Genomic DNA, 25574 nt, shown 5'->3' on the forward strand with positions numbered 1-25574 from the left:
GCTGACATCTTGAAAATTATAGATCGCTATGCGGTCACTAGATTAACCGGAATAAATGCATTTATCGGTATAAATGCCGGAAAAAAGTAATTATCGGAATAGATATGTAATATCAAAATAAAACAAAGATTTTATCTCTTTACAAACACAATTGACTTGGCTTTATTAATGCAATGTAAGCGTACAGACAAATTAAATTGTATGGGGGGAGTGGTTTTGAGGTGGCTGTCACAGTGCATTGAAAATGCAGTTGCAAGTCACAATTTTAACCGTATACGGAATGGTCTACACATGCTTTGCGAATTTACTGTAAATGTTGTGTGTTTGGAGATGAGTTCAGTCCCAGACAGAGCCTTATAAGATCTTATATTTTCCGTGCCTTTTAGAACAAACTATTTTCAAGGTTTGAATTTAGGAGCTCGTTCTTAACTTATACCAATGATAATTTCAATTTTTAATAAAAGACTGTAACCTTATATTTATTAAAGATCTTTAAATGTTGGTATAAATTCTGTTTCTTAGCATGCTTTAACTTCAAAAGGTGCATTGGTAATTCACTTTATACGAAAGAATGTAAATTATATTAGCTGCATATAAAATGTAATGCTGCATTAATTAATGACCCTATATCTATATGCATTGATCAAATGGAAAGAATGTAAGCAATTAAATATTAGATTTAAGGTTCTCATATCTCAGTGTGAGCTGTTCTAATATATGTATGTATGTATGTATGTATGTATGTATGTATGTATGTATGTATGTATGTATGTATGTATGCATGTATACATGTATGCATGCATGCATGCATGTATGTATGTATGTATGTATGTATAAATATTCGAGCTAAGACTGCATATTACTTTTAGAATTTTGGCACTTTCGAATGCATTCTTCTATTGCTTGCATTCGGCACATGAGTTTCTTTTGGGGGGTGGATGGGGGAGCTGAGAATAGAACATGATTATAATCTTATTTTATCGTAATAAAAAAATTATGTATTTCATGATTTACTAATTATATTATGATGTTATTCATCAGATACCATCCTGTGTTGATTTTCTCTGATGTTTGTGCACACCGCTGTGATAACTGACAAAATATTAAATCACGAAACATACTTTTAATGAATATTAAATCACGAAACATACTTTTAATGAATTTATATAACTTATGACGATGCATACAGAAAAGTTATGTTTATCATAAGTACACATTGTAGAAGAAGTGTTTATGTCCTTATTTGCCTTCATTAAAACACACAGAAAATATTTATTTTCCACTAATGCACTGGATAGCCGACTATGTTTGTGTAAGTCATTTCACAACATTCAACCAATACTTGCTTTCATTCGAACTTTGTTAATATTTTCAAAACTCTCACCTCAAACTATAAAGGAATTATTGTAGCTACAAATATAGGTACCTGTTGCAAAAATGAGATCAATGGCATTTTGTTTCACAATATCTATTAATGAAACGCCTACATGTTTAGAGTATGCAGAGTCATTTTTAACTGAAGAACACTCTTCAGTTAATTAGTACTAGTTTATGAAAAAATCATTTATGACATAGATATGAAATCAGTTTATTTATGTAAGTTTTTGGCAAACAAATCTGGTATTTATCTAAGTCCTTAAAAGTTACCTTATTTTATGTAGAATGCTCTATCAAAAGAATATTGTGTTTGAAGATACTGTATATATTTAGTTTACCTAAAGTGCAATCAGTTGCCCACTTTACAGGTTAGCTCTGTGTGTGTGTGTGTGCATTTGAATATTGTATGCTTGTTTACATTTTTCTTTAAGTTATTCATGTTCAGTATAAGCTCACGTATATCCAATATCCCCAATCTTTGGAAGAGGTCAACTTCAGGTCATTTTAATGTAGGCATGTCCAATGGTGAAGTGAAACTTGTCATTGGGTTGGTGAACATGTTAAATTTTGTCCATGACTTTGGAGGATGTTGTCTTCTTTGTCTGAGCATTGGCATTTTGGTGTCTCTAACAAGGAATCCCACAAACCGGTCATGAAACTGCTTTCTGGAACAGCGCTTCGAATTTGAAATCTTTAAAAAAATTTACTGCAAATTTTTTATTTTCAAATAAATCTTAAATTTTGTTACAAATATGTACAATTATTTTTTTGTTGGCATTACTCAATTATATCGGTAATTACTTTTTTTATTCCGGTAATTGTTTCGATAAATATCCTTATTCCGGGTAAAAAAAATATATCCTTATTCCAGTCAAATTAGTTACTGTGTTAGACTGTGTTTTAAAGTCCCATCCTAAAATTGGAAAAGGAGACTATGTTTCGTGTGCCTGTCAACAACCCCCATATTTAAAAATAATAATAAAAATTGTACTTTTTCTTTATCTGCTTCAAATAGTAGTGTATTCAAAGAAATCAGAACAGATACAATTTATTTCGAACTGTTACTTTTGAATTTAAGTGCAAAGAATTTGTATAACAGCGAAAAATCTTCTTTACGAGACTTTGATTTGAATCCCTACCGCGGCAAGTGTCCCTGGCAACGTTAAGTAACTTACATATGTTCTCAGGCAAGTTTTTGTATGATATGATTCACCAACTTAGAAACTGCGAGCTACTTTTGTTATGTAAAGAAACTGAACGGCACCATTTCAAGATTTTAATGTATCTGCTTCTTGACAAATATATATGGAGTATTTGCAGTGTCGTACACCCACCCACATACACAGGCAGTTGATTCAAGTGGAAACTAATTAGTCCTACAACATAAGACACATCACCCGATATTTTTGTTTTGGGGGATGATGGTCGAACTAAAACATAGATAACGTCATACGTCTTACATTGCAGGACTAAAAACTAAAGTGTCAGTCACCAGTCAACAGTTTCCCTCTTAATCAAGTGCCTGTGCCCACATGATAGAAACATCAGACTGCAAGACACGGCAATGCTTATGTGTCTTTGGCTACTTAAGCAAATTGTTACAAAATTGTTGTGCAAGACCACATCTCAGAAATGAAAATAAAGCATACTCCATAGCTTCTGTTATTAACTATTCTAGCTGTGGATAGCTGTATAGGACTCTGCATGTGGGTAACTTGAAGTGATCCCAAATCGGTCTTTATCTTTGATGTAGTTACGTAGTTTATGGCTTTATTCTGCAGAGCCAATTGTAACCTATTGTTTTAAATCATTTAAATTTAATGTGCTCATGGGGATTAATAAAGTATAGTTCCCTGTCAAAATCATAGTGTTTATTTAAATGTTGACCATTTCATTATTTGCATTACAAGGGTCAGTCTTTGTATAGGAGACAAAAAATAATAACCTCTTCTGTGACGACAAATCCATCTGTACAAGGTCTGTTTTTGGGCATACAAATGTGGAATTTACATCAGATTATCAGAAATTTTGTGAAGACACTGAAGTTCAATTCAAACATTTATATGGGGTTATTAAAGTGTAAAGGATGGGTGGATGATATTTGAGAGTGAGAGAGCAAGCAAGTTTTGAATGTAGATATTTTATGATAGATAATTAATAACTGTTGTCATTGTCATTGTCCTTTTGCTGGATGAAAGGCAATAATATTATCTTATTGCAACAACGATTTTAGAATTCATAAAAATGGTGCATTAAATGTCAAGTTTTACCTTTATTGTTTCATAAAATACCTGCTGTGTTTAGAAAATTACCTCTTTTTTTTAATACTGAGGAAAGGTCACCTTAAATTTCAGTTTTAAAATAGACCCTGTAATTGGTACAAGTAGTAACATTTTTTGGCTCATGGTCATTCCATTCCCAAGTCATTTCATACCAATTAGAAATTGTTTCATACCCAAGATGATTTTCTTGTCATATCCAAGGCAATGGTCATTTTTATACCTGAGGTGATGGTCATTTTGTACCCACGGTGATGGTCATTTAATAGCTGTTATTGTAAATGTCACAATTGTCACATTTACCGCTCCCTCTCTAATTGATACCTGCCCATATTTTTTCTCATAAACTGTTCCTGCCTTAAAAATTGTATGAGTAAAGCAGATTTCAAACTTATCTGTAAACCATAACATTTCAATTATACTTCTTCTTAAAGTTACAAATCTATGCATTACATGAAAGCATTTAAATATAAGGACAAAAATTTATATAATAATAGTAGGATGGAAAATTTGATATACAGTATATAGGTCTATTCGTCAGTGTGAAATTATGCTGGCTGCAGTTTAAAAGAATGATGATTGTGTTGGTAGTGGTGGTGATTATGTTTGTACTTGTATGGAGGAAATTATGAAATTCAAACAGTTGATATTTTGTGAAATTGCAGTTGCAAGAATCCAACTCTGATGGCAAAGTTTATATCAGCTTAACTGGTGTGATAGTGCAATGAATGCTGAGTAGGACATTCTATGTTTGGTCTCTGTCACACTATTTTGTACTTGAGGCCTACCTTATTTTACAGGGTAATGTATATTTCAGATTGTATTATCCCTTAATTATGTTCCTATTATGATCTTTTTTCCATTGATATATAGCCTTTACTTTACTAACATGTAGGTTTTATACCGCTCCGGTGGAAAGTGGTTAGAGCATCTGCCTCGGATGCGGGAGGTCATGGGTTTGATCCCCAGATGAGTCATACCAAAGACTTACAAAAATGGTACTGACAGCTGCCTCGTTCAGCGCTCAGCATTAAGAGGCTAGTGTTAGGACTGGTCAGCCTGTTGTCAGGATAATGTGACTGGGTGGGACATCATGCTACATGTCTGTCAAAAACAGTTCATTTTATTCCTGCAGTGTAGTAGCTGTTTTCATGTTCACGATATCACTGTGAGTTAAAACATACAGAAATCAGACAAATACAAAGGAAGTAACATAGAAACAACAGCAAAGTTTCAGTTTATGTATTTCTTGTTCTGATGAAATGACAATTGCCATCTCAGGCACATCAACACTTTCTGGATTTATTTTTGAATACCACAAAGTTTATTCAAAACTTTATTCACTGGGACTTGTTTTAGTAATTCTAGGAATATTTGGGCTTCAATTTACAATGCCATAAATTCTTTGACCTTTTCGCTTTGTATTTTAAATTATTTGTTGAATTTTACAAGGCTTGTTGCGTCTCACTCTTTTCTATTACTTATTTTAAGACAATAGAGTTGTACAAGTTTTAAATAAGAATGAAAGATATATTGATATGATTTTGGTGTTATCTTTTTACTTTGATGTGTACTTTAGGTACACAATGCCAGCACATGTTCTCTGTGAATCAAAGGTCTCGCTAGGATTTTAAAAGTAGGAGTCCAGGACTCCTATTTTGGGAAAATCAGGAGTCCAACCAGCAAAAGTTGCACATGCCTACTATATGCATATTTGGCATACCTGAAGTGGCTAATTTCCAGGCGAGAAGAAACAGTGGCTGCCATTGAATTTGATTTTCTAACTTTTGTGCACCACTGACATATAGCTCTTGTTTGACCATTAGAGTGAGAGTGAATTATGACAGGCCAAGGAAATGTCTTATTCCAAGCACTAAGCATCACACACTTTCTTAAGTGTTCCATGCAAACTATCAGTTCTAGCAACTTTAGCATGGTGCTGAATCTCATTACAATCTTCATCAATTTGCAGTTTAACCCCAAAACACTTACCCAAATTTGCAAACAGCATATTGTCTAACTCTCAACATGTCTTGATTTTGAGGTTACATGCACTGAATAAGTTTCAGCTACACTTTGAAATGAACACAATAATGAAACCTAAAGTTGTTCATTTGATATACTCGTATACACATGTACATCACTGGGTCTTTCTGCCTCAGAATTCAGACATTAATAGCACATTTTCCCACCATTCAGCAGCTAGTCAAGTCTTTGAACTTGCCGCCAAGCTATTGGGTCATGTTCTTCTGATGTCATCTACAGTGACAGCATATACATCTGGGGGTCTTTCAGCCACTTAATTTTCTTATTGTAAATATCAGCACAACTAAAATGATCAGTTGGTCAACACATTTTCCCACTCAGCAAGTGGTTGAAGCAGGACTGGCAGACCCTTGAATTTGCGGTCCAGCAATTGCATGTGTACAGAGGACTCCTGCTTAAGTTATTTACTGTGTCCCAGATAAAATAATTTGCATCCAAATATGTGGGATTAAGTGTTTCTGAGATATCTGTGAATTATTCAAAGATAATCACTGTCACCAAGGCAATACCCAAAATGAAATATGTAACAGTTTGAAATATGTAGGGAATATCTTTTTGTCTTGGTTATATTTGTGCTTTAATTTGGACTGTCCACTATAAGACATACAAAAAATTATTTGAATTGTGTTTAGTAATTAATTATTACAGCTCCAAGTGCAAAGAAAATAAACTAGTATCACTGGTTGTGTTTTTCAGGCATTGCTTGGAATGTGGAGAAGAAGATGGACACAGACCTAAATGTATTCAGTTCAGCATACAGGCAGTATACTAGTAACCCCATAGAACGCAGTCTTCTCTATCTTCAGACTCAACTTGATGTAAGTGTCTTTGGGCAGAGATCAGCTGACAACATCAGTGTTGCATGTCAATTATTGGTTGAAAAATTGGCCATAATAATATATGAGTTAAGGCTGTTTGAAAATGATTTTTTTCTAGATGAACGAATAAAGGTGATTACTCTGCATGATGGATGAAGACAGGTGATTTGTCACTGATCCATTTATTAAGTGTACATTACTTGATGGATGAAGACAGGTGTTCTGTTACTGATCCATTAGCTAGGTATATGTTACTTGATGGACGAAGACAGGTGTTCTGTTACTGATCCATTAGCTAGGTATACATTACTTGATGGATGAAGACAGGTGTTCTGTTACTGATCCATTAGCTAGGTATATGTTACATGATGGATGAAGACAGGTGTTCTGTTACTGATCCATTAGCTAGGTATACATTACTTGATGGATGAAGACAGGTGTTCTGTTACTGATCCATTAGCTAGGTATATGTTACATGATGGATGAAGACAGGTGTTCTGTTACTGATCCATTAGCTAGGTATACATTACTTGATGGATGAAGACAGGTGTTCTGTTACTGATCCATTAGCTAGGTATATGTTACATGATGGATGAAGACAGGTGTTCTGTTACTGATCCATTAGCTAGGTATACATTACTTGATGGATGAAGACAGGTGTTCTGTTACTGATCCATTAGCTAGGTATATGTTACTTGATGGACGAAGACAGGTGTTCTGTTACTGATCCATTAGCTAGGTATATGTTACTTGATGGATGAAGACAGATGTTCTGTTACTTATCCATTAGCTATGTATATGTTACTTGATGGATGAAGACAGGTGTTCTGTTACTGATCCATTAGCTAGGTATACATTACTTGATGGATGAAGACAGGTGTTCTGTTACTGATACAGTTGCTAGGTATATATTACTTGATGGATGACCTATTTACTTTACCTACATTTGCTAGAATCACATGCCAACCATGGAAAGATGAAATTAAAAAGATCAAACCATATCAAGGAATTTGGTGCTGCGGAGGCAAATTTGATCAGTTAACTGATAAACATGATCACTGATAGGTTTTCCTTCTGAGACTGTATTTTGCGATCAAATAAATTCGTCATTATAGCAAACTATTTCCTGCTTTACATATCATGTAAAATATTTATTGTATGGAAAATTGAGCATTTCACATACCTTCTGTAGGTCCTGATAAACAAGACAAACAGAGGGTCGAGTCTGTCCATCTTCAGTCCCAGTGAGATCCTGCCATCAGAGTGTCTGACCATTCTAGTGGATATTATTGGTGATCCAAACAGTAAACCATCCCTTATCCTCAAGTGCATTCTGCTTCTTAGTAATCTTGGTAAGTCATTGTATGCTACCTTTACCTGGCAACACCAATGTTGGCTAGACTGCCTTTATAATATAATAAATAGAAAACTTTTAAACATGTCCCTTGGGAACCATATTTGAAAATCTAGTTTTCCAGTATTCTCTTGTCATGTAGTAAATAACTGTGCTTGAACCAAGATTGCTGTAATAAATTTTATTCAGCAACTTTTGTCATATATATTTGATGTTTGAGCGTGTGTCTGTGTGTATCTGTGTGTGTGTGTGTGTGTGTGTAGGTACTGGTAAATCATTGTATGCAATGAATAATGACAGCTTGCTAACTAGACGCTATGTGTCCTTCAGTCTAGATTGACACAGCAGTAACCATGTATATGATATTTATACTAGATATTTGATTCATCACATTGAATTTTTTCACATAGCTGTTGTGTGTGTATGTGAGTAGAGAGAGATATTATTATGTATGTTAATATTTTTTGTGTAATCTTTGGTACATGGCTGTGTCAATATTGTAACTTTTGTTCATGATTGTAAATTGTAGTCATTATCTTTAAACATGATATAACATAGCAAAGTTTTTGACCATAGGTGTAGATTCTATATTAAAGGTATTGAGCTATAAATATGTATTTACAAGTGAAATTCAACCTATATATTGAATCTGTTAAGACGTTTAGTGTAATTTCTCATCGACTAATGAGGTCAGGTGGATTCTTGGAAGAATTAAGTTATTTCCCAATTGATGGGTTGGTCAGGTGGGTTATTTTACAACATTTGTCAAATGAGTAGGTATTGTGAAATAATAGGTTGATTAAGGTCTGTCACTTGGGGTATATTTAGACATATGGTCATAATAGATACTTGGAGGTGTATATAAGGAGAGAACTTAGCAATTAATTCATTCCTATTTAGTATTCTTATTTATTGTGTTCTTGTTGTAACATCAGTATGCAGATGAGTTTAATGTTGTGTATAGAGAAGAGACATTTTCATTGGAATTATAAAGTGCTCATTGTGCTAAAATATTTTTCTGTGGCTATTGTGAATTTATTCAAAGGATTTCTGGACAGTGCCGTTGTGCTTCATTAGGACTGTTGGCAGATCAGTACATTTGAAGATCTGGAATTTGGATAATTTAATTTTTTTTGACCTAAGTATATCTTTTTTTAAGAATACATGTTCTATATTAAATCAACTGAAAGCACATGCATTTTACTAACAGTGCCTGCTACTGCTACATTGCCACTCTTTTCTAGGATGTTAAGTCCCCACTTCAAGCTATATATTTCCATCTGCGAGTAAATTGGAGGCCAGAAATTAACAGAACATAAATCCAGTCTGCTTCCTTAATTATATCCAGGGCATGGAATATCTTCCTCATTTTCCTTGGACTCTTATGCACATACATGTGTGTCCGAATTCTTGCTGAAATTTGTCCTTGCTATTTTCTTTTGGCTTTTTTTAATGTCTGACTTTTTGTGTATCTTCTCCAAAGTCCTTGTTTTTTTTGTGTGGTATCTTGGTCCATTTTCATTGTTTCTGAAGGGGTTTTGTACCTTGTTGACCAAAGTGGTGCCATAGTAATTTTTTCCCCAGCAAGAACCTTTTAAGGACTGTCCTGCATGACAACACTTCAGGGATCAATAACACTTGTCCAAGGCATGAATCCAGGCCCATCTAAACTGGCTAAGAAGCACTCACAACCTGATTGGTCAGTGGACCCTCATCATGTTTTGGTGATTTGGTTGTAGGGGCAAAGGGAGTAAATATTCAGACATAAGACACAAATTGCACCCTCTTCTGCAGGATATCTCTCTTCCATTCTACCTTGGTTCTGTCCACAGGGTGAGGGGTGTAGTGGCTCTTCTTAAAATCCTTAGGAGTTCCCATCCTCCAGTATTTTGACAACTGGTTGATGTACAAAGTCATCAGAGATACTCTTCTGAAGGATTGTCCCTCTCTTGGTTGACTATTACTCATGTGGGTCTGATCCCAATTTAGAGAAGGCAGATCTTATCGCTTCACGGGTTTTTGTGTACATGCAGATGAATTTCTTTACCATAAATTTAGATTGAGGTTCCCCCAGACAGGATTGTTAAAATTTTGCCCCTCATAATTGGTCTTGTTGACAAGACTTCATTCTCTGCTTGTCTTTACTTCATGTCCACTCTGCTTTGGATTTAATTCTCCTAGAGACTGCTTTTGTATCCCCTTTAGTTCCTGTTTATAGCAAACGGGAGACCACACAATGACCTGCTGTCTGTTCCATTCCCTCCTGGTCACATTTGTCATCACCACCACTGTTGGTGGCTAGTCCAAAACCAGTTTCTGACTGGAGTTCCAATTAACCTCCTGGAACCTCACTCCTTTCTGTATATTGAAGCATCAGATTTTATGATGGGGTATTCACCTGGAGCCTAAGGTGTGGAGTATTTCTGAAGTGACTATTGACTTTGGAGGAATTGACTTTTCCTATCAACAGTCTAGAAATACAACATTTCTAGCTCGACATGGTTGTATCAACAACCTGCATTATGGCCATCTTACATGACATGTCGGTTGTAGTGTAGTTACTTGTGCTTCTTCTCATTCTGTGCAAGTCTGGAAGTTTGTTTGGAGATCATTCTCATGGTCTGCCACATTCCAGACAAGAGAAATATCCTGGTGGACAGCCTGTCCATTTGGGGCCATCCTTGTGGAATGGTTTTGATACAAATTAGTAGTGGAGGCACTTTTTAGACTTGGGGAGAGACCAATAGAAGATTTATTTGCTGTGTAACCTTCCCAGATGATCTCTTTTTCAGTGCTTTAGGACCTCCACATTTCAGCTCATCCTGATAGTTCTCCTGTGGTCTCAGTGGTTATGTTCAACAATCTCTTTGATCTGTCGATGGACTAGCAGAGATTACCACAGCGGTGAGACCTCCTGTTGCAGAAAACAATTATCTTCTACACAGTAATCCACAAATCCTTTATGAAGCTTATCCTTAAGGCAGTCTTCCTGCTGTCCATATTATTGACAAAGAGGAGTGAAATTTATGCCTTGTCAATGGAAAAGGCTTGTTTACTGTTCAATGATAACTATGATTCAGTTTCTCTTTGCCAAAAATGAGCTAACCTTGGTAGCTTATTGAGATCCCCAGTGTCAGTCACATCTGTGCAAGAGATGATCAAGATGAATTTCTTTACCCATTTAGAGTTTATGGCTTCACTGAAAGGAGACAGAAAGGATGGAATTATCTCATTTTCCCTCTCAGGGATTTGTCTGATATTTCAGCAACCACTATTTCCATGTGGATTGTTCTCACAATCAAGAGAGCCTTCTTTCATGAGAATTAAAGCCCATGAGGCTGGAGTTATTGTTTCATCTTGAGCCTTCTATAATCAGCACTTCTTGGATGAATATATGATACCAGCCTTCTGGCAGCCTCCCACAACTTTTGCATCATTTTACATTTACTTTTTGGTGCACTTTCTCTTTTAGCCCAGTCATAACAGTGTGTGTGTGTGTGATTTGGAATTTTAATGTAGCTTTTAAAAAAATTAAGTCATATTCCTACGATGTCTGCAGTGTGACAGTTTATAGTGACATCTAGCACTTGGGCATCATGCCTCAGACATGTAGACCCAATCACATTATCCTGACACCAGGCTGACAAGTATTAACACTAACCTCTTAATGCTGAGTGCCTAGTGAGGCAGTTGTTAGTAGTATTTTTATATGTCTTTGGTACGACTCGACCCGGGTTTGAACCCACAACCTCCCACATCTGAGGTGGATGCACTAACTGCTAGGCCACAAGAGCAGTCCTCATAACAGTGGCCAAACTATCTCACTGCTTTCAGTAGAGAATGCTGCTACTATAAATGTAAGTACTATTTTTCTACCAGTTTATTTGTCAGTTATCATCCTCCTTTCTAGCTGGTAAATTAAGCAGTGACGTAGTAGCAGGTAATATATTAAAATATAGTTTTGGTGCAAAGATCCTTTCCACCCACCCCATTCTGATATCCATTGGTCTCTGTCCAAGTTAAGAGAGGAGGATATTCCATGTGTTAGATATGACTTAGGAATCAAACTAAGTTCCTGTTTGCTTCAATTCTGGCCACAAATCACTAATTGGAGGAAGGAATATGTAGCTTGGACTAGGGACATAGCGTCCTGGAATAGGGTAGTGATGTGATAGTAGCAGGTCATTATTACATATTAAAAATTAGTCACCTTATGCCAACCCACCTGTCCAGCTCAATATTTCAGTCCCTTCACCATTAAAGGCATATTTTTAGTAGCGGGTATGTATTGCCATCAATGGCCAATACGATCCATATTGTGATACTTATGATTTGAAGTTAAAAATGCCTAGACTCCCATGTAAACAGCGATGATGATCTATACTTGCCGTAGTGTGTAAATGGTGTATCCAAGAAAGTTCTCTTTACGATAAACTGTGCTGCTAGATAGCTGTGGACTGCTACACATCAGAATGAACCACAGATGTGTCTTATGTACAGCATCATTTAATCATCGCCAATCTTTAGAGTGACACTAATATTCCTGATAAATGTTGTTGAAATTATTGTTACATCTCCACCCATTACAATTCGTATAGAAATTTTATGCCATTTCTTTTTAAGATAAGAAAATATATGGTACTTTTTTAGAACTTAACAAAGAGTTTTTAGCAATCCTTGGTTTCAGAATCTTATGTGCCTGATATCATGTAATTTGTCTGAGATGAACTCAAATAACTAAATGTAGTCAACTTTTTGTATAGGGTTAAAACAAATCTATTACTCTGTCTTCTTTCAGAGTTTTGTTTAAAGGGAAATTATGTGAATGTTGTATGATGAATTTTCTTGTTCTCAGTTGTAGAAAGTGATATTCGGCACCGTCTTCATGAAGACTTTCAGTTGACCCCGGCTCTGGCCAAACTCGTCATTCATCATGGTGCTGCTGAAGACACGCTTACAGAGGAGGTATTAGTTTTTAAGTGAATTCAAAGATTCTGCAATATTTCTTCAAATAAACTGTTGCTATTTTATAGTATCTTACTCTTTTCTGGATGGATAATGCCCACCAATGTATGATGAAAAGTTCATTGTCCCACATGGTGATTTTTGGAAAGATCTAAAGTTGAACTGGTGACCCTAGCCTGTGTACACTAGCTCTCGTTCTTTTCATTTGATACCATTATTACTATAGTTTAGATTAACCTTCATCAAACAATAATATCCTGTCATACATCATGACTTGAGCATTTTCATTGCATGCATCATTTTCACAGTGTGAAATTACCCCAATATCAAGTATTGTTCTCATTCAGAAGAAGGTCTCTCTGTGTGTGTGGAGTTATTGACATATTTTGGTTTTGTTCTTTCAGTATTGTTGCATTTAGGTAAACTAACAACCTTCCACCCACACCCACCCCTGGAGTGTCTTTGTGGTATTTATTATGATTGAGAATTATTTTATTCCTGTTCTAGTTAGGGTATGTATTAAGTTATCCCTATCTTTGCCGATTTGGTCTGAGGTCTCATCTTGATTGTTGTGTTGTTTTAATACTGTAATGAAATATTGGAATTCATATTCCATTCAATTGGACTTCTGTTAATTTTACTCTCTGGAAGGCGGTAGCACACTAGTCCTTACATTCAGTTATGTGTATTAAGTGTTAAAATGTCTTTCAGTCTTAACAGTTGGTTCAGTGTATGATATTATTCTTTAATATTATTGCAGTAAAAACCTATCCTAATGGTCTCTTTTACACATTGGTCACCTGTTCACAACAACCATCCTGATTTCTCCTGGCAAATTTCATACATAATGTCCTGTATTTAATGGTCATCTGCCTTCATAGTCAGTGGACAGGTGTTTCTTAAGCAAACAATGGTTCTCCTTGTCATTAACAGTCACAGGCATGTATCTACCATGACTGCTAAGTCAGTGCAAGCTAAATATTTGCTTAACGAGGATGGCATAGTTCAGATAAAGGAATATCATGTAAATTGATGTGCAGACATTTCATATCTTGCTTGTGCTTCCTACTTTAGTCACCTCGACAGTATAGCTCAAAGATTTAATGACACTAAATTTGAAAATGAAGCAGTTTTGTAATTAGGGTAGAGGGTTGAAGCAGTTCATTTGTTGGATGGTGAGTAAAGTAGTTGTGTTATCACAGCAGAAATGGTAGTCGCTTTTGTGACATTTTGATTATTACAGTTTGATATCTTAATCTATTTGCCTGTGAATTAAAGGTATTGCTGAAAAAACAGTTTGTCTTTAAGAAGAGACAGGAATTGCATCCCTTTTCATTAGGGTCAGGGGTTATTCGGTATTTAATATTTGTCACGCAGTGAAGTATCAGTTCTTGGGTGACACAGAACATAAGTAAAGAGGCCAGTTTTGCCTTTTCCCTGTGGGTGGCTGATACTGACAATTTTGACTTTATTGTCCCGAAAATGTTTTTTTTAATGTGCTAATTTCAGTCTCCAATACTTATAACAAGTATTTTGTTTAAAACATCATGTGGTAGTTTAAATCAAGTATTTAGAGTAAGCATTGGTAATTTTATTATAGTTTAACATCATTTTTGTGGTTGTTTTTAATTCGTGTAATAGAGTCAACACCTGTTAAGGTTAGATCATACTGTTTAAATTGTGTTGATATAGTTCCACACCAATACTCATTGCTATACTTCATAGAAGTTTTTATTCGTGTTTTTCGTAGTTTTTCTCTTGCAGCAATGCCTTAGCAGAGTATGAGGTGGTGTGGGAACGAGGAAGCCCCCTCTGGGATACTTACCCCACCTAGCTTGTGCAGATTGTAAAAGGACAGATGGTCCCTCGCATTGATTCCTGGCCATTTGAAACTGGCCAAGAAGTGTAATCATCCATCAGTGAAATTCTTGAAAGCCATGCAGCTCCAGTCCAAATTACAACCCCAATTTAGGAAGTTGGGTTGTAGAAGGGCACACAGCAAAGGCTCAGGGAGGAAGTTTGTTGGCTTTTATCCCTTTCCTAAAGAAAAGTGTGGGTACAGCCCTATTGACTCTCTCACTCTCTTGCACTGTGTTCCTTTAGTGTCATTTCCCGTAGGTGCCAGGCTAAACCCTTCTTCAGAGGTTATTTCTGGTATCGTGGATGATGGGTGATTCTCGGCAGTAAAAGGAGGTTGTGACTTCAGTTACGAGATCTTCCTCCTTTAGTAAGATCCCCACTGTGATTCCACCAGTTAAATCTGGTGTGATTAAAGGAAGATGTACACTCCAATTTCCAGAAGTGTGCCATAAAGAGTGTGTTCAGTGACCAGTCTCTGGCCTTCTATTCCTGGATTTTCCACATACCTTTCCACAAATAAGAGAGGAGGAAGTTTTGACTAGTTCTCACTCTTTCCTCAATCAGTTTTTTACAGGAGGAACTTTTCAAGATTGAGTACACAGTATAAGTCAAGAAGGCAATAAGAATCCAAATGAAGAATCTTTTTGCAATTGGTGCATTAGGAAACACAGTTAATCCTTTGCTGTCCCTCCCTGAGAGCAATGGCTTAATTTCTTCTCATCCTTTTGGAAGGTGGCTGAGTGGTCTAAAGCTCTCACTGTTATGGATCACTGCCATCTCACCTCTGTCTGCATGGGTTCGAGTCTTGGGCTCGGCCAATGAGGGTACATTAGAAAGCTTGCAAGTAGCTTCATGGAGGGTCAGTGGTTCTTTCTGGGATTTTCCCAGGTTCTTCTTGCACCATTTATACAGGCCGCCATGTTTAGCCTTTCTAGTACTGAAAAATGGCATTAAATCCTACAACAAAAACAACAACAAAATTCTTTTGGAAGAGAGACAATGCTTGGTTTTTGCTGTCAGGGGCTATTGGGCAGCCCTATCCAGTACACTTTCGGTTTTGGAAGATGTGACTTAGGTGCAGACTCTCACATAGCTGACCTGATCAGATATTTTAGCTTCAAATACTAGTTTCTTGCTTTCCAATGGCTAGAACAGATCTCTTGTGTTTTTTGATCTTTAACTAAAAACCCAAGTGAAAAATTTGGGCAAAACTTTTTTCAAGAACCTTACTCTAAAGACAGTTTTCTTGCTCTCCTTAGGTCTGCAAGATGAATGAGCGAACTTCATGCTCTTTCCAGTGAGCAAGGGTTTTGAGTTGGTTTCTCTCCATTGCCATCCTGGTTTCTGATTAAAGAAAACCAAAACAACAGCTTCCATAATTTGCTTTACCCCCAATTGAAGGGCCCTGAGTGGTCTAAAGCGTTCTTCATTACGGATCACTGACATCTCACCTCTCTGTCTGCGTGGGTTCGAGTCTCGGATTCAGCCAATGTGGGTATGTGAGAGAGCTTGCCAGTAGCTTCTTGTGGGTCAGTGGTTCTTTTCGGGGTTTTCCCGGGTTCTTCCTCCACCATCAATACTGGCCGCCATGTATAGCCTATCGTGTGCTGAAAAATGGCATTAAACCCTACAACAACAACAACAACAACTCCCAATTGAGATCCTTAGTCTCTGTCATATCTGTGCTGGGGAAGAACTGGATAGACTTATAATACTACCAGTTAGGACTTTAGGTTTCTGTTTGGAGAAGAATGAGCAGGTAGTATCTTTTCCTTCACCTTTAGCACTCAGTTGGTATTTCAACTTTTGCCATTTTGAGGTGGATTATCACAACTATCAAAAGAGCTTATTCAGACCCATACAGAGAGGGACCTTTCATTCTTAAAGATTAAAGTCTATGAGGTTTGAACCAATGTTACCTCATGGGCCTAACTTATTCATTTGAATTAACTTAGGTGTGTTTTGGCAATCACACAAAACTTTTTCCTCCTGCCTTCACTCATTAGCTCATGAAAGTGTATGCATATTTCCTTGCGGCTGAGAGAATAAAAATGGCACAGGCAGATACCATCCAGTGGTAGTCTACATTTCTGCATTAGGGTGAGTACTTCTTCCTTTTTCTTTCGCCAGATTGCGGGATCATCAGCAACCTACCAAAACTGGCAAACTCATATGCACAGTAGGAACAGATTATGTATTACTGATAGTAAAATGAAAGAGAATAATTTTGATGATGTAATACTTACCTGTTATTATTACTCCTCCCACCCTGCAATGACACCCCACTAATTTTAAGGTTACATCCTGAAAAAGAATGAGGGCTAGTGCTCAAGGGCCAGGGTCATGGGTTGGATGTTAGATCTTTCCAGAAAGTCATTTCCTGATTTATTAAAATTCCTATGATTGAATGATTAACACAGGGTCGGTACAGCAGACATTACATCAGTTTCTCACACAACATGGACACAGGACACAGGAAATAGGGAATTTTCCATTTGGAAAAAAGTAAGCTACACGATAGCAACAGGTGTTAATTAACTCATTAAAATTAATTTTTCCTCCTCACTACATTTTACTTCAAACTAGGACACTTTTGTAGTGGAGGGTAAGGATAATATCTAAATTTGTTTCTTCATGCCCAGTGTGTGTGTGTGTAAAAGAGAGAGGGATCCTTAAATACATGTATTCGCTGGACATGTCTGGTAGGTCAAAGGTTTTTAATGGCTGAGTTGATATGGCACAGATTAAATGTGTTTTGTTATTATGGTTTCCAAATTTTTGAAACATTCCAAAGCCTCAAAACAGGAGGCAACAGAAGTGTGAAAACGAATCTCCTGATTTATTAAAATTCCTATGATTGAATGATTAACACAGGGTCTGTACAGCAGACATTACATCAGTTTCTCACACAACATGGTTTAAGTCTCAGAGTGTCAGCGCATAATAACTTTAGAACAAATATTTGAAGCCCAATATACATTTAAAAAGATACTAGCAGCAGCTGACTTTTATCATCTGCTAGTACTTATTATAAAGCCTCACCATCCAACTTTACCCAAAACGACTGTTGCATATTTTGTATCTTCAGGGTAGTATGTCAGCTTCTTGTCAATTAAGTTTTAAACACAGTAGAGTGGAATAAAATACTGTTGTTGGGTAAAATTCTGTAGTATAGCTGTCTGAAAACAATTATGTTTTATAAATAATTTTTTTGAAAGGAAGCCAGTTAACCATGGAAGGATAAGACTAATACTAAAGTAGCAGCAAATCTAGAACTAAAAAAATGACATGATTTCTGGAACATTTAATGTTAGGTATATCAAAGTTGTTGTTCCTTATCATAGCTTGTGATATCTCTTATGAATGTTTTTATATTAAATTTCATAAACATATTTTTGTGACAAAATGTACAACAAGAGCCATTAGAATTTCAGGATGTCTGAGATGTATATATCATACCTCTGGCAACCCTTCTGTATGCCAGATCTAATGGAAACCCTTCTATAGGCTAGATCTAATAGAAACCCTTCTATATATCATACCTCTGGCAACCCTTCTGTATGCCAGATCTAATGGAAACCCTTCTATAGGCCAGATCTAATGGAAACCCTTCTATAGGCCAAAATTGATGGAAATCCTTCTGTAGTCAGACCTAATGGAAACTCCTTCTATAGACCAGACCTAATGGAAAACCTTCCCTTTGCCAGATCTAATGGAAACCCTTCTATAGGCCAGACTTAATGGAAACCCTTCTGTAGTCAGACCTAATGGAAACCCCTTCTTTGGACCAGACCTAATGGAAACCCTTCTATAGGCCAGACCTAACTGATGATGAAACATTTTTGACCAATTGGAAAATATTCCACTTAGATAATCATAGTTATGAATATTAAGTGTAGTTTTTCTTATGTTTAACTTCACAACCATAAAATCTAATAATTTCTCACTCTTTGTTTAACACAACAAGCATACTATTGGAAAGTCTTTGTTTGACAGGTATCAAACTACACTGAGCACTGCTCATTATTACTTCCTACTTGTGTTTTAAATAGCTCTTTCACCAGCAATGCTGATTACACAAGTAGTATTGTCAGTCATCAGACACAATGTCCACATTACTATACCAATATATACCATTGCTGCTTTGTTTCAAATAAAACCAATGACACAGAAGAAAGGATAAGTGAAAATAAATCAAGCAAACAAAAGGCCAATCAATTTCTTGTTAGCTGGTTTTTCATAGTAACAACAGCCTTTGAAATAAGTTTGTTAGAGTAAATCCCTACTGATTGATCACTTAATATTGAATAAAATTACAGTAAAGACACAGCACTATCATTTTCCACTGAGTTATCATAAATCTTAAATATGCAACAATTATTGACAATTATAAATGAGAGAAAGAGAAATGATCATAATTTAATCTGACGAATGCAAGAAATTTAAATACCATATGGCTGGACGAGTTTATGTGATGCTTTGCAAATTTTGTCCAGGCAGAAGAAGACTTTTCAGTCCAGGCCTTTCCAAATTTGGAAAGTCAGCCCTATGAAAGCAAAAAATACGGCAAAAAGCAGCACTCTACTTAGAATGTTTGATAACGAGGTAGACTTGTCAGATGAATCAATGACAGTACTGTTTTACAATCAACAAGTACCACTACTGGGATATATAAAGTTATCCATGAGTATTGCTTGTGTGTATTCTGTCACCAATTGATGACACCCAAGAAAGGATAGAAAAAATTGTAAAATAAAAATACAACAGAAAAATAATGTCTTTAAAATATGGCACAAAACTGTAATTTTTAAAAACATTTGTTTTCTTCTGAATGTGTGTCAAAAGATGTTATAAAGTACATAGAAGTGTTGGTTTTTACTTTATTCTTTATTTTTCTGTTATTTCAGGCCCTTAATCTGCTACAGAAGGTGACATATGGTCATCGGCTGGACTTTCAAGAGACATATATGGAAGATCTGATCCACTGCTTGCTGAAACATGTGTAAGTTTGTCATACTGAATCCTAGCAATATATTTTCTTTTCCATGGCACTCAGATATTTACACATGCAAGTTACCTTCACAAAACCTAACATTTTTCTATACTTGTCTGTGACACTGGATTTAATGCATAACGAAGAAAGTCTAATCATGATTTATTTACCAAATTTGCTGTAAAGGCTTCATCTTTACAAGGCATACATTGATGTTTTTTATACTAAATTTTCTGTAAAGCTGCATCTTTGCAAGGTTACATTGATGTGTTTTACCAAATTTTCTGTGAAGCTGCAGCTTTACAATGCATTATATTTTTTGCAGTATGCTTGAGGAACAGCAAATTTTAACCATGGACATAGACTTATAGACAGATGTTTTCCATTACATATTTTTTGTTTTCTTTTAGTAATAATCGCTATGTTGCTTAATCTAAAGAAACATTTTCTGTGACTTGAGGTTTTATGGTTTATGGTTTTTAAGTGACTTTTGGACATTAAAATATCATGTGAATGCTTCCATTAACTTCCACTGACATAGCTCACTTACAGTATGTACCCAGTCCACAGTTTCACTGACGTAACACACAGCATGAACGCAGTCCACACTTTCATTAAGGTATCACACTTACATTATGTACCCAGTCCACACTTTCAATAACATAGCACAATTACAGTATTACCGGACCCACACTTTCATTGACATGGCACACTTACAGTATGTACCCAGTCCACAGTTTCACTGACGTAACACACAGCATGAACCCAGTCCACACTTTCATTAAGGTATCACACTTACATTATGTACCCAGTCCACACTTTCAATAACATAGCACAATTACAGTATTACCGGACCCACACTTTCATTGACATGGCACACTTACAGTATGTACCCAGTCCACACTTTCGTTGACATAGCACATTACTGTATGTATCCAGCCCACACTTTCACTGATATAATTCACAGTGTGAACCCAATCCACACTTGCATTAACATAGCACACTTGCAGTATGTACCCAGTGCACTTTCACTGACATAGTACTCATGCAATATGTACTTAGTCCAAACTTCACTGACATAGCACACTTACCCAGTCCACACTTTCATTGACATAGTACACATGCAATATGTACTCAATCCACATTTTCATTGACATAGCACACATTCAATATGTACCACACATTGGCCTTTGATGCTTGAAGACAACAGTCCTGTTAGTTTCAGCTTAATCCAGTTTTCATCATACATTAAAAAATAGCAAGTTATTCTTCATTGAATGCTAAATCATTACATGGGCTTATGTTATAGTACAATTCACATATGTCATGTATGTGCTCTGGGACACTTTTTGCAGCTATAGGTGTCATTTTGGAGAATTTGATTACACATGCCTTTAAATGGCATTTATTCACTTTATTTTGCTCCTTATCTGTCAAAATTTCATTGAAGATTATTGTATAAATTCCTTGAGAGTAGCTTAACAGCAAATTCGTGATAATGTACGTCAACATTTTTTAATCTTGTCACCCAAGGTGGGTGATCCTGTTTAAACCGGTATCTATTGCATGCTATGATGTAACAGGGAATGCTCTTGCTGCTAAGTTGTACAACAAATATAAACAGACGTGACAGTGTTGTCATTTATAAACAAAGCTTGGGAAAACGCCTGCAGGAAAACCCTCCACAAAAATGGCATGCAAGTCCAATAAATTGGTGGTAATTATGTATAATTTTGTATATATCTTATGTATGGTATGTCATGTCTTATATTTTAATTCATACATAATAATACCTATTTTGTCCTTACAAATATCTTACTTCATGCACATAAAAGACAATAGAAATGCAGCTGTCAAAAATTCAGATTTATTTTAGTTAAATTTTACTCTATGCTAACTTATAATTTTGAAGAAATCTCATATGTACAAGTTAAAAATAAAATGTACTTATGAAAACTGCATGTTACTCCTCTATCCCATTCAATGTTGAACAGCCACACAAGAGATGAATTAAAATGCACGTGACTTCTTGTTCATGTGTTCGTTGATTCCCCCTATTCTATTAATAATTCAATCCAATATCAACTTTCTTGACCCAGTCTAATGGCAAACAGCCATTGTAAAAGTCCGTAGCAATTGATAATTTTCTTCTGGAAATTTTGTTTTGACATTTATAATGCTAATTACCAAAAAAAATCGTGATTGAATAGACTTCCGACCTGTCAACTCTTACAATTTTGCCATAAGTCTTACGAAAATTACCCTTAAAATACGGACTTACAGCATACTAGCAAAAACTGGAAAAATAATCGTTCTCGAAAAATCCGGATAATTGTTTCATCCATATTTCTTTTAGAATGAGTGAAATTAGTCAGGGAATCAGACTAACTTTACAGCAGCACCTCAGATGCTTTAAACTGTACCTATTTGTTCATGTGAAGCGTCTGCATGATCAAACTCTTCATTATAGAATTCTTAAAAATGGCGTCCAGAAAGAGATGCATGTTTAAGGCTAAAGAGAAAATAAGCTTCTAGAAAAGTGTTAATGATCAACAAAGAGAATAAAAAGGAATATTCAGATTCTTGTGAATAAAAGCTGGAAAGGATACAATTACATTTATTGGACATCATGTGCCAATATGAGTATGTCTCATGGCAGGAGATATGATTGCTGTTGTCATGTAAAATGGAAATGAATTTCCAAGAATTATGTAAAGTTGAGAGATAGCAAAAAGCCATTGAGCTTGCATAGGGTTTGGACTAGAGTTTGTGCAACATTACTAGTGGTAAATAAAGTCTACGCATAGTTTACACATTTTTCAGTTGAACATAATGTTTATCGTCAATGTGTCAAACTTTTAGTTACGTTTTCCAGCTTTACAATAGCAGTTATTGATATTTTGTTACACCTTACTGAAAACTGGTCAATCTTACGGAAAGAAATCAGCTGCCTTACTGAGATGGACTCAACAGGGTTGGCAGGTCAGAAACTTTGTAAGAACTATATTATGATTAAATTTTAAAGCTAAAATTAAGTTAAAAATTTATATCAGTAAATGTGTTTACATTACCCATGTGACTTTTACTATAATAAGGTCCATTACCCACTGGTCCACTACCAGTAAGTGCTGGCTAGTGGCAAATTCAGAATTTATTGTGGCAGGTCATCCAACAGTAATGAGTGGTCTTGTAAGAGTCCTTTTCTGTTTTATTTTGTTATCTACTGTCATATACATATATAAAGTGAAATATACCTACATATCTTTGTGGAGTGTGATTTATTCAGATAAAGGTGATCCTGATACATAAATATAAAAATAAACACCACTGATTGATCTTATAAATTTTACTGCTGTTTGTTGATCCATAAACATGTATTTGTCTGCCAACAGCACTGATGTTAGGATTAGCAGTTTTAGATATTATTGCCTGCTGCTTGTTGATTCATGACATTTGGTGTATAGATGCTTCAGCCATCAGTAAAACTAAGATATCATTAAAACTAACTGTGACCTATATTTAATGGTTCAGTGATTTGTGCCTGCCTTTTCTGTAAGTTAATATAGGGTTTGTGTTAAGCTCAGTTTCTCTGATGCTTGCAGTCATGTAAGATTGGATTAAGATAGAACTCTAAAAAAGCAACTTATTATTTTAATGCAAACAAGTTGACAATAAAGCACATACAGAAATTTGAAATGTGTCAGAATTGCACAGAACAATTTAATTTTAAGTGTTCAGTCCAAAGAGTTTTTCTTATTGCTACTGTCTTAAGTGCAGTCCATGTTTTATGATGCCACATTCTATCGATATAAACAATGCTGATGTTCCATTCATGCTTGAAAAGCTGTAGTTGATGGCAGTGAGGAGTCTCAAATATAGTCAAATGCACTCTTAATTGCCTTGGTCACTAAGCCATTTTGTGCAATCTGCAAACATGAATTAACATCTTGATTATTAAGACTCAGTTTTGTATGGTGTGTTTTTGCAGAGTTGACATAATACACCATTTCATTTTTAAAAATGCAGTTGGCTCCAGGCCATTTTGCTGTTGTTGGTTTTAATGACATTTTTAACTCATCAGTGGTTATGCCATGTCTAGGAAAGTAAATGCCATTTCCAGAGAGACAATGAGTCAACCAACCCAGGCTGGCCAGGGTGGTACTGAACCAGTGACCCTGCTTAATGAGTCCAATACTGCCAAATGAAGAACAGCCTCTCCAAGATAGGGATTAAAATGCCCAGGTCATTAATTTTAGAGCTCAGAAGTTACATCATGGGGACAACATCTTTTTGTAGAGACTTGGGCACTGTGACTTGTTTCCCATTACTGTATCATTAACCTTTGTGTTTAGCTTTGTTTCTTAGCCACTTTTTTGTCCAGAATCATGTAATTTAATATGTATTTGTGTCGGGAAGAGGACTACTACTAGGCCGCTGTGTCCTATATTTGGTACCTTTAAACCTTCGTGCTCCATTGATGTGCTGCTCCTTTGTGTTTTGGTCAGTTTCTTAGACAATATTGTATCAAAATGATGAACATGACACATGACATGAATGAGTCATGAATAATACTGTCATATACACAAAACAAAGTGATGAATATGACACATGACATGAGTCATGAATAATACTGTCATTTACACAAAACAAAATGAACATGACACATGACATGAGTCATGAAAAATACTGTCATATACACAAAACAAAGTGATGAACATGACACATGGCATGAGTCATGAAAAATAATGTCAAATACACAAAACAAAGTGATGAACATGACACATGACATGAGTCATAAAAATTACTGTCATTTACACACAAAAAAACTTTGCGATTGGGTCATAGCTTCATTAACAGGTTTGTTATAACTGAAAGTTTCTAGTCATTGTTTCCAGTCAGTTATGGAATTAAAGCTTTTTTATTTCCAGATATAACCCACCCAAAAGTTTGACAGTGCCATGTATGGGTATTCTGGTGAACCTCTGTCGAGATAACTTTGCTGTCCAATCCTTTATAAAAAATACGGTGAGTATTTTCTCATTTTGAATGCTTTGTATTTTACATAACTTTGGAAAATAGCAAAATTAACACCCTCCTCTTCAGTTCAAATTCTAAAACATCCACATTTTTACAGTTGGGCTGCTTGAATACTTCATGTAGTATCTTTTTTAATCCTTGCATCCATCAGAATATTTCTGAATATAAACTTTGTTTTAGTTTGCTATATCTACATTCATATTTGTGCCAAAAAGAGCTTCAGGCTTTCATCCTGACAGCCATTTTTTGCACTGTCTGTCTTTTATATAATATGTAAGGAAAACATTCATTTGTCATAAACTCAGTTGAAATACATTAATGTGAAATTTTGTTCTATCAACCTTAACATTTTTGTCCTGTGGCTAAAAAGACATAGTTATGGTTTTTAAGCTAGCACAAGTTTTTATACCCACCCTGTATTCACTACCAATATATAAAGGCTGGATATATAAAAATCATCAGCCCATCCTTTCTTCCATCTGGTACACAATCTCATTAGCAGAACCAATCCCTCAGTTTTTGATAGATTGCAATGAAACATGTTAAATATTATGGTGATCATCTGAAGATATGCATATAAAACAACGTTGTTGCTCCAACAGGATAAAGGTCAAGGTGACTGTAACTGAATGAATGCAAATGTTTTTGCACAATAACATTAGCTCTACATCATATCCCTGGATCAAATTTTGTAGATAGCTTGCATTTGATGTAAGAAGAATCCTGTTGATTTTTGTGGGTTAAAATGTCAGAGGTCAAGGTCATTGTGACCAAAAGTAGGAAAATAGTTTCTGTACAATAACATTAGTTCTACATGAGAGACCAGAACCAAACCTTAGGAATGG

General features: G+C 35.6%; 1 protein-coding gene across 1 annotated transcript in view; it reads left to right on the forward strand.

The window, feature by feature from the left end:
• The first annotated feature begins 2342 nt into the window (after positions 1 to 2342).
• LOC149786152 (protein CIP2A homolog L-like) overlaps positions 2343 to 25574 on the forward strand; it is a 115598-nt gene continuing 92366 nt past the window's right edge. The window contains exons 1-6 of the mRNA XM_089976505.1: positions 2343 to 2564; positions 6399 to 6520; positions 7713 to 7872; positions 12730 to 12839; positions 19607 to 19701; positions 24621 to 24717. Of these exons, the coding sequence (XP_089832631.1) occupies positions 2555 to 2564; positions 6399 to 6520; positions 7713 to 7872; positions 12730 to 12839; positions 19607 to 19701; positions 24621 to 24717 (594 nt within the window). The 5' untranslated portion in view covers positions 2343 to 2554. The remainder of the gene's footprint in view (positions 2565 to 6398; positions 6521 to 7712; positions 7873 to 12729; positions 12840 to 19606; positions 19702 to 24620; positions 24718 to 25574) is intronic.

The sequence above is a fragment of the Sinohyriopsis cumingii genome, chromosome 12 (assembly GCF_028554795.1).
Source record: "Sinohyriopsis cumingii isolate HCF-2022 chromosome 12, ASM2855479v2, whole genome shotgun sequence".
Taxonomy (NCBI): domain Eukaryota; kingdom Metazoa; phylum Mollusca; class Bivalvia; order Unionida; family Unionidae; genus Sinohyriopsis; species Sinohyriopsis cumingii.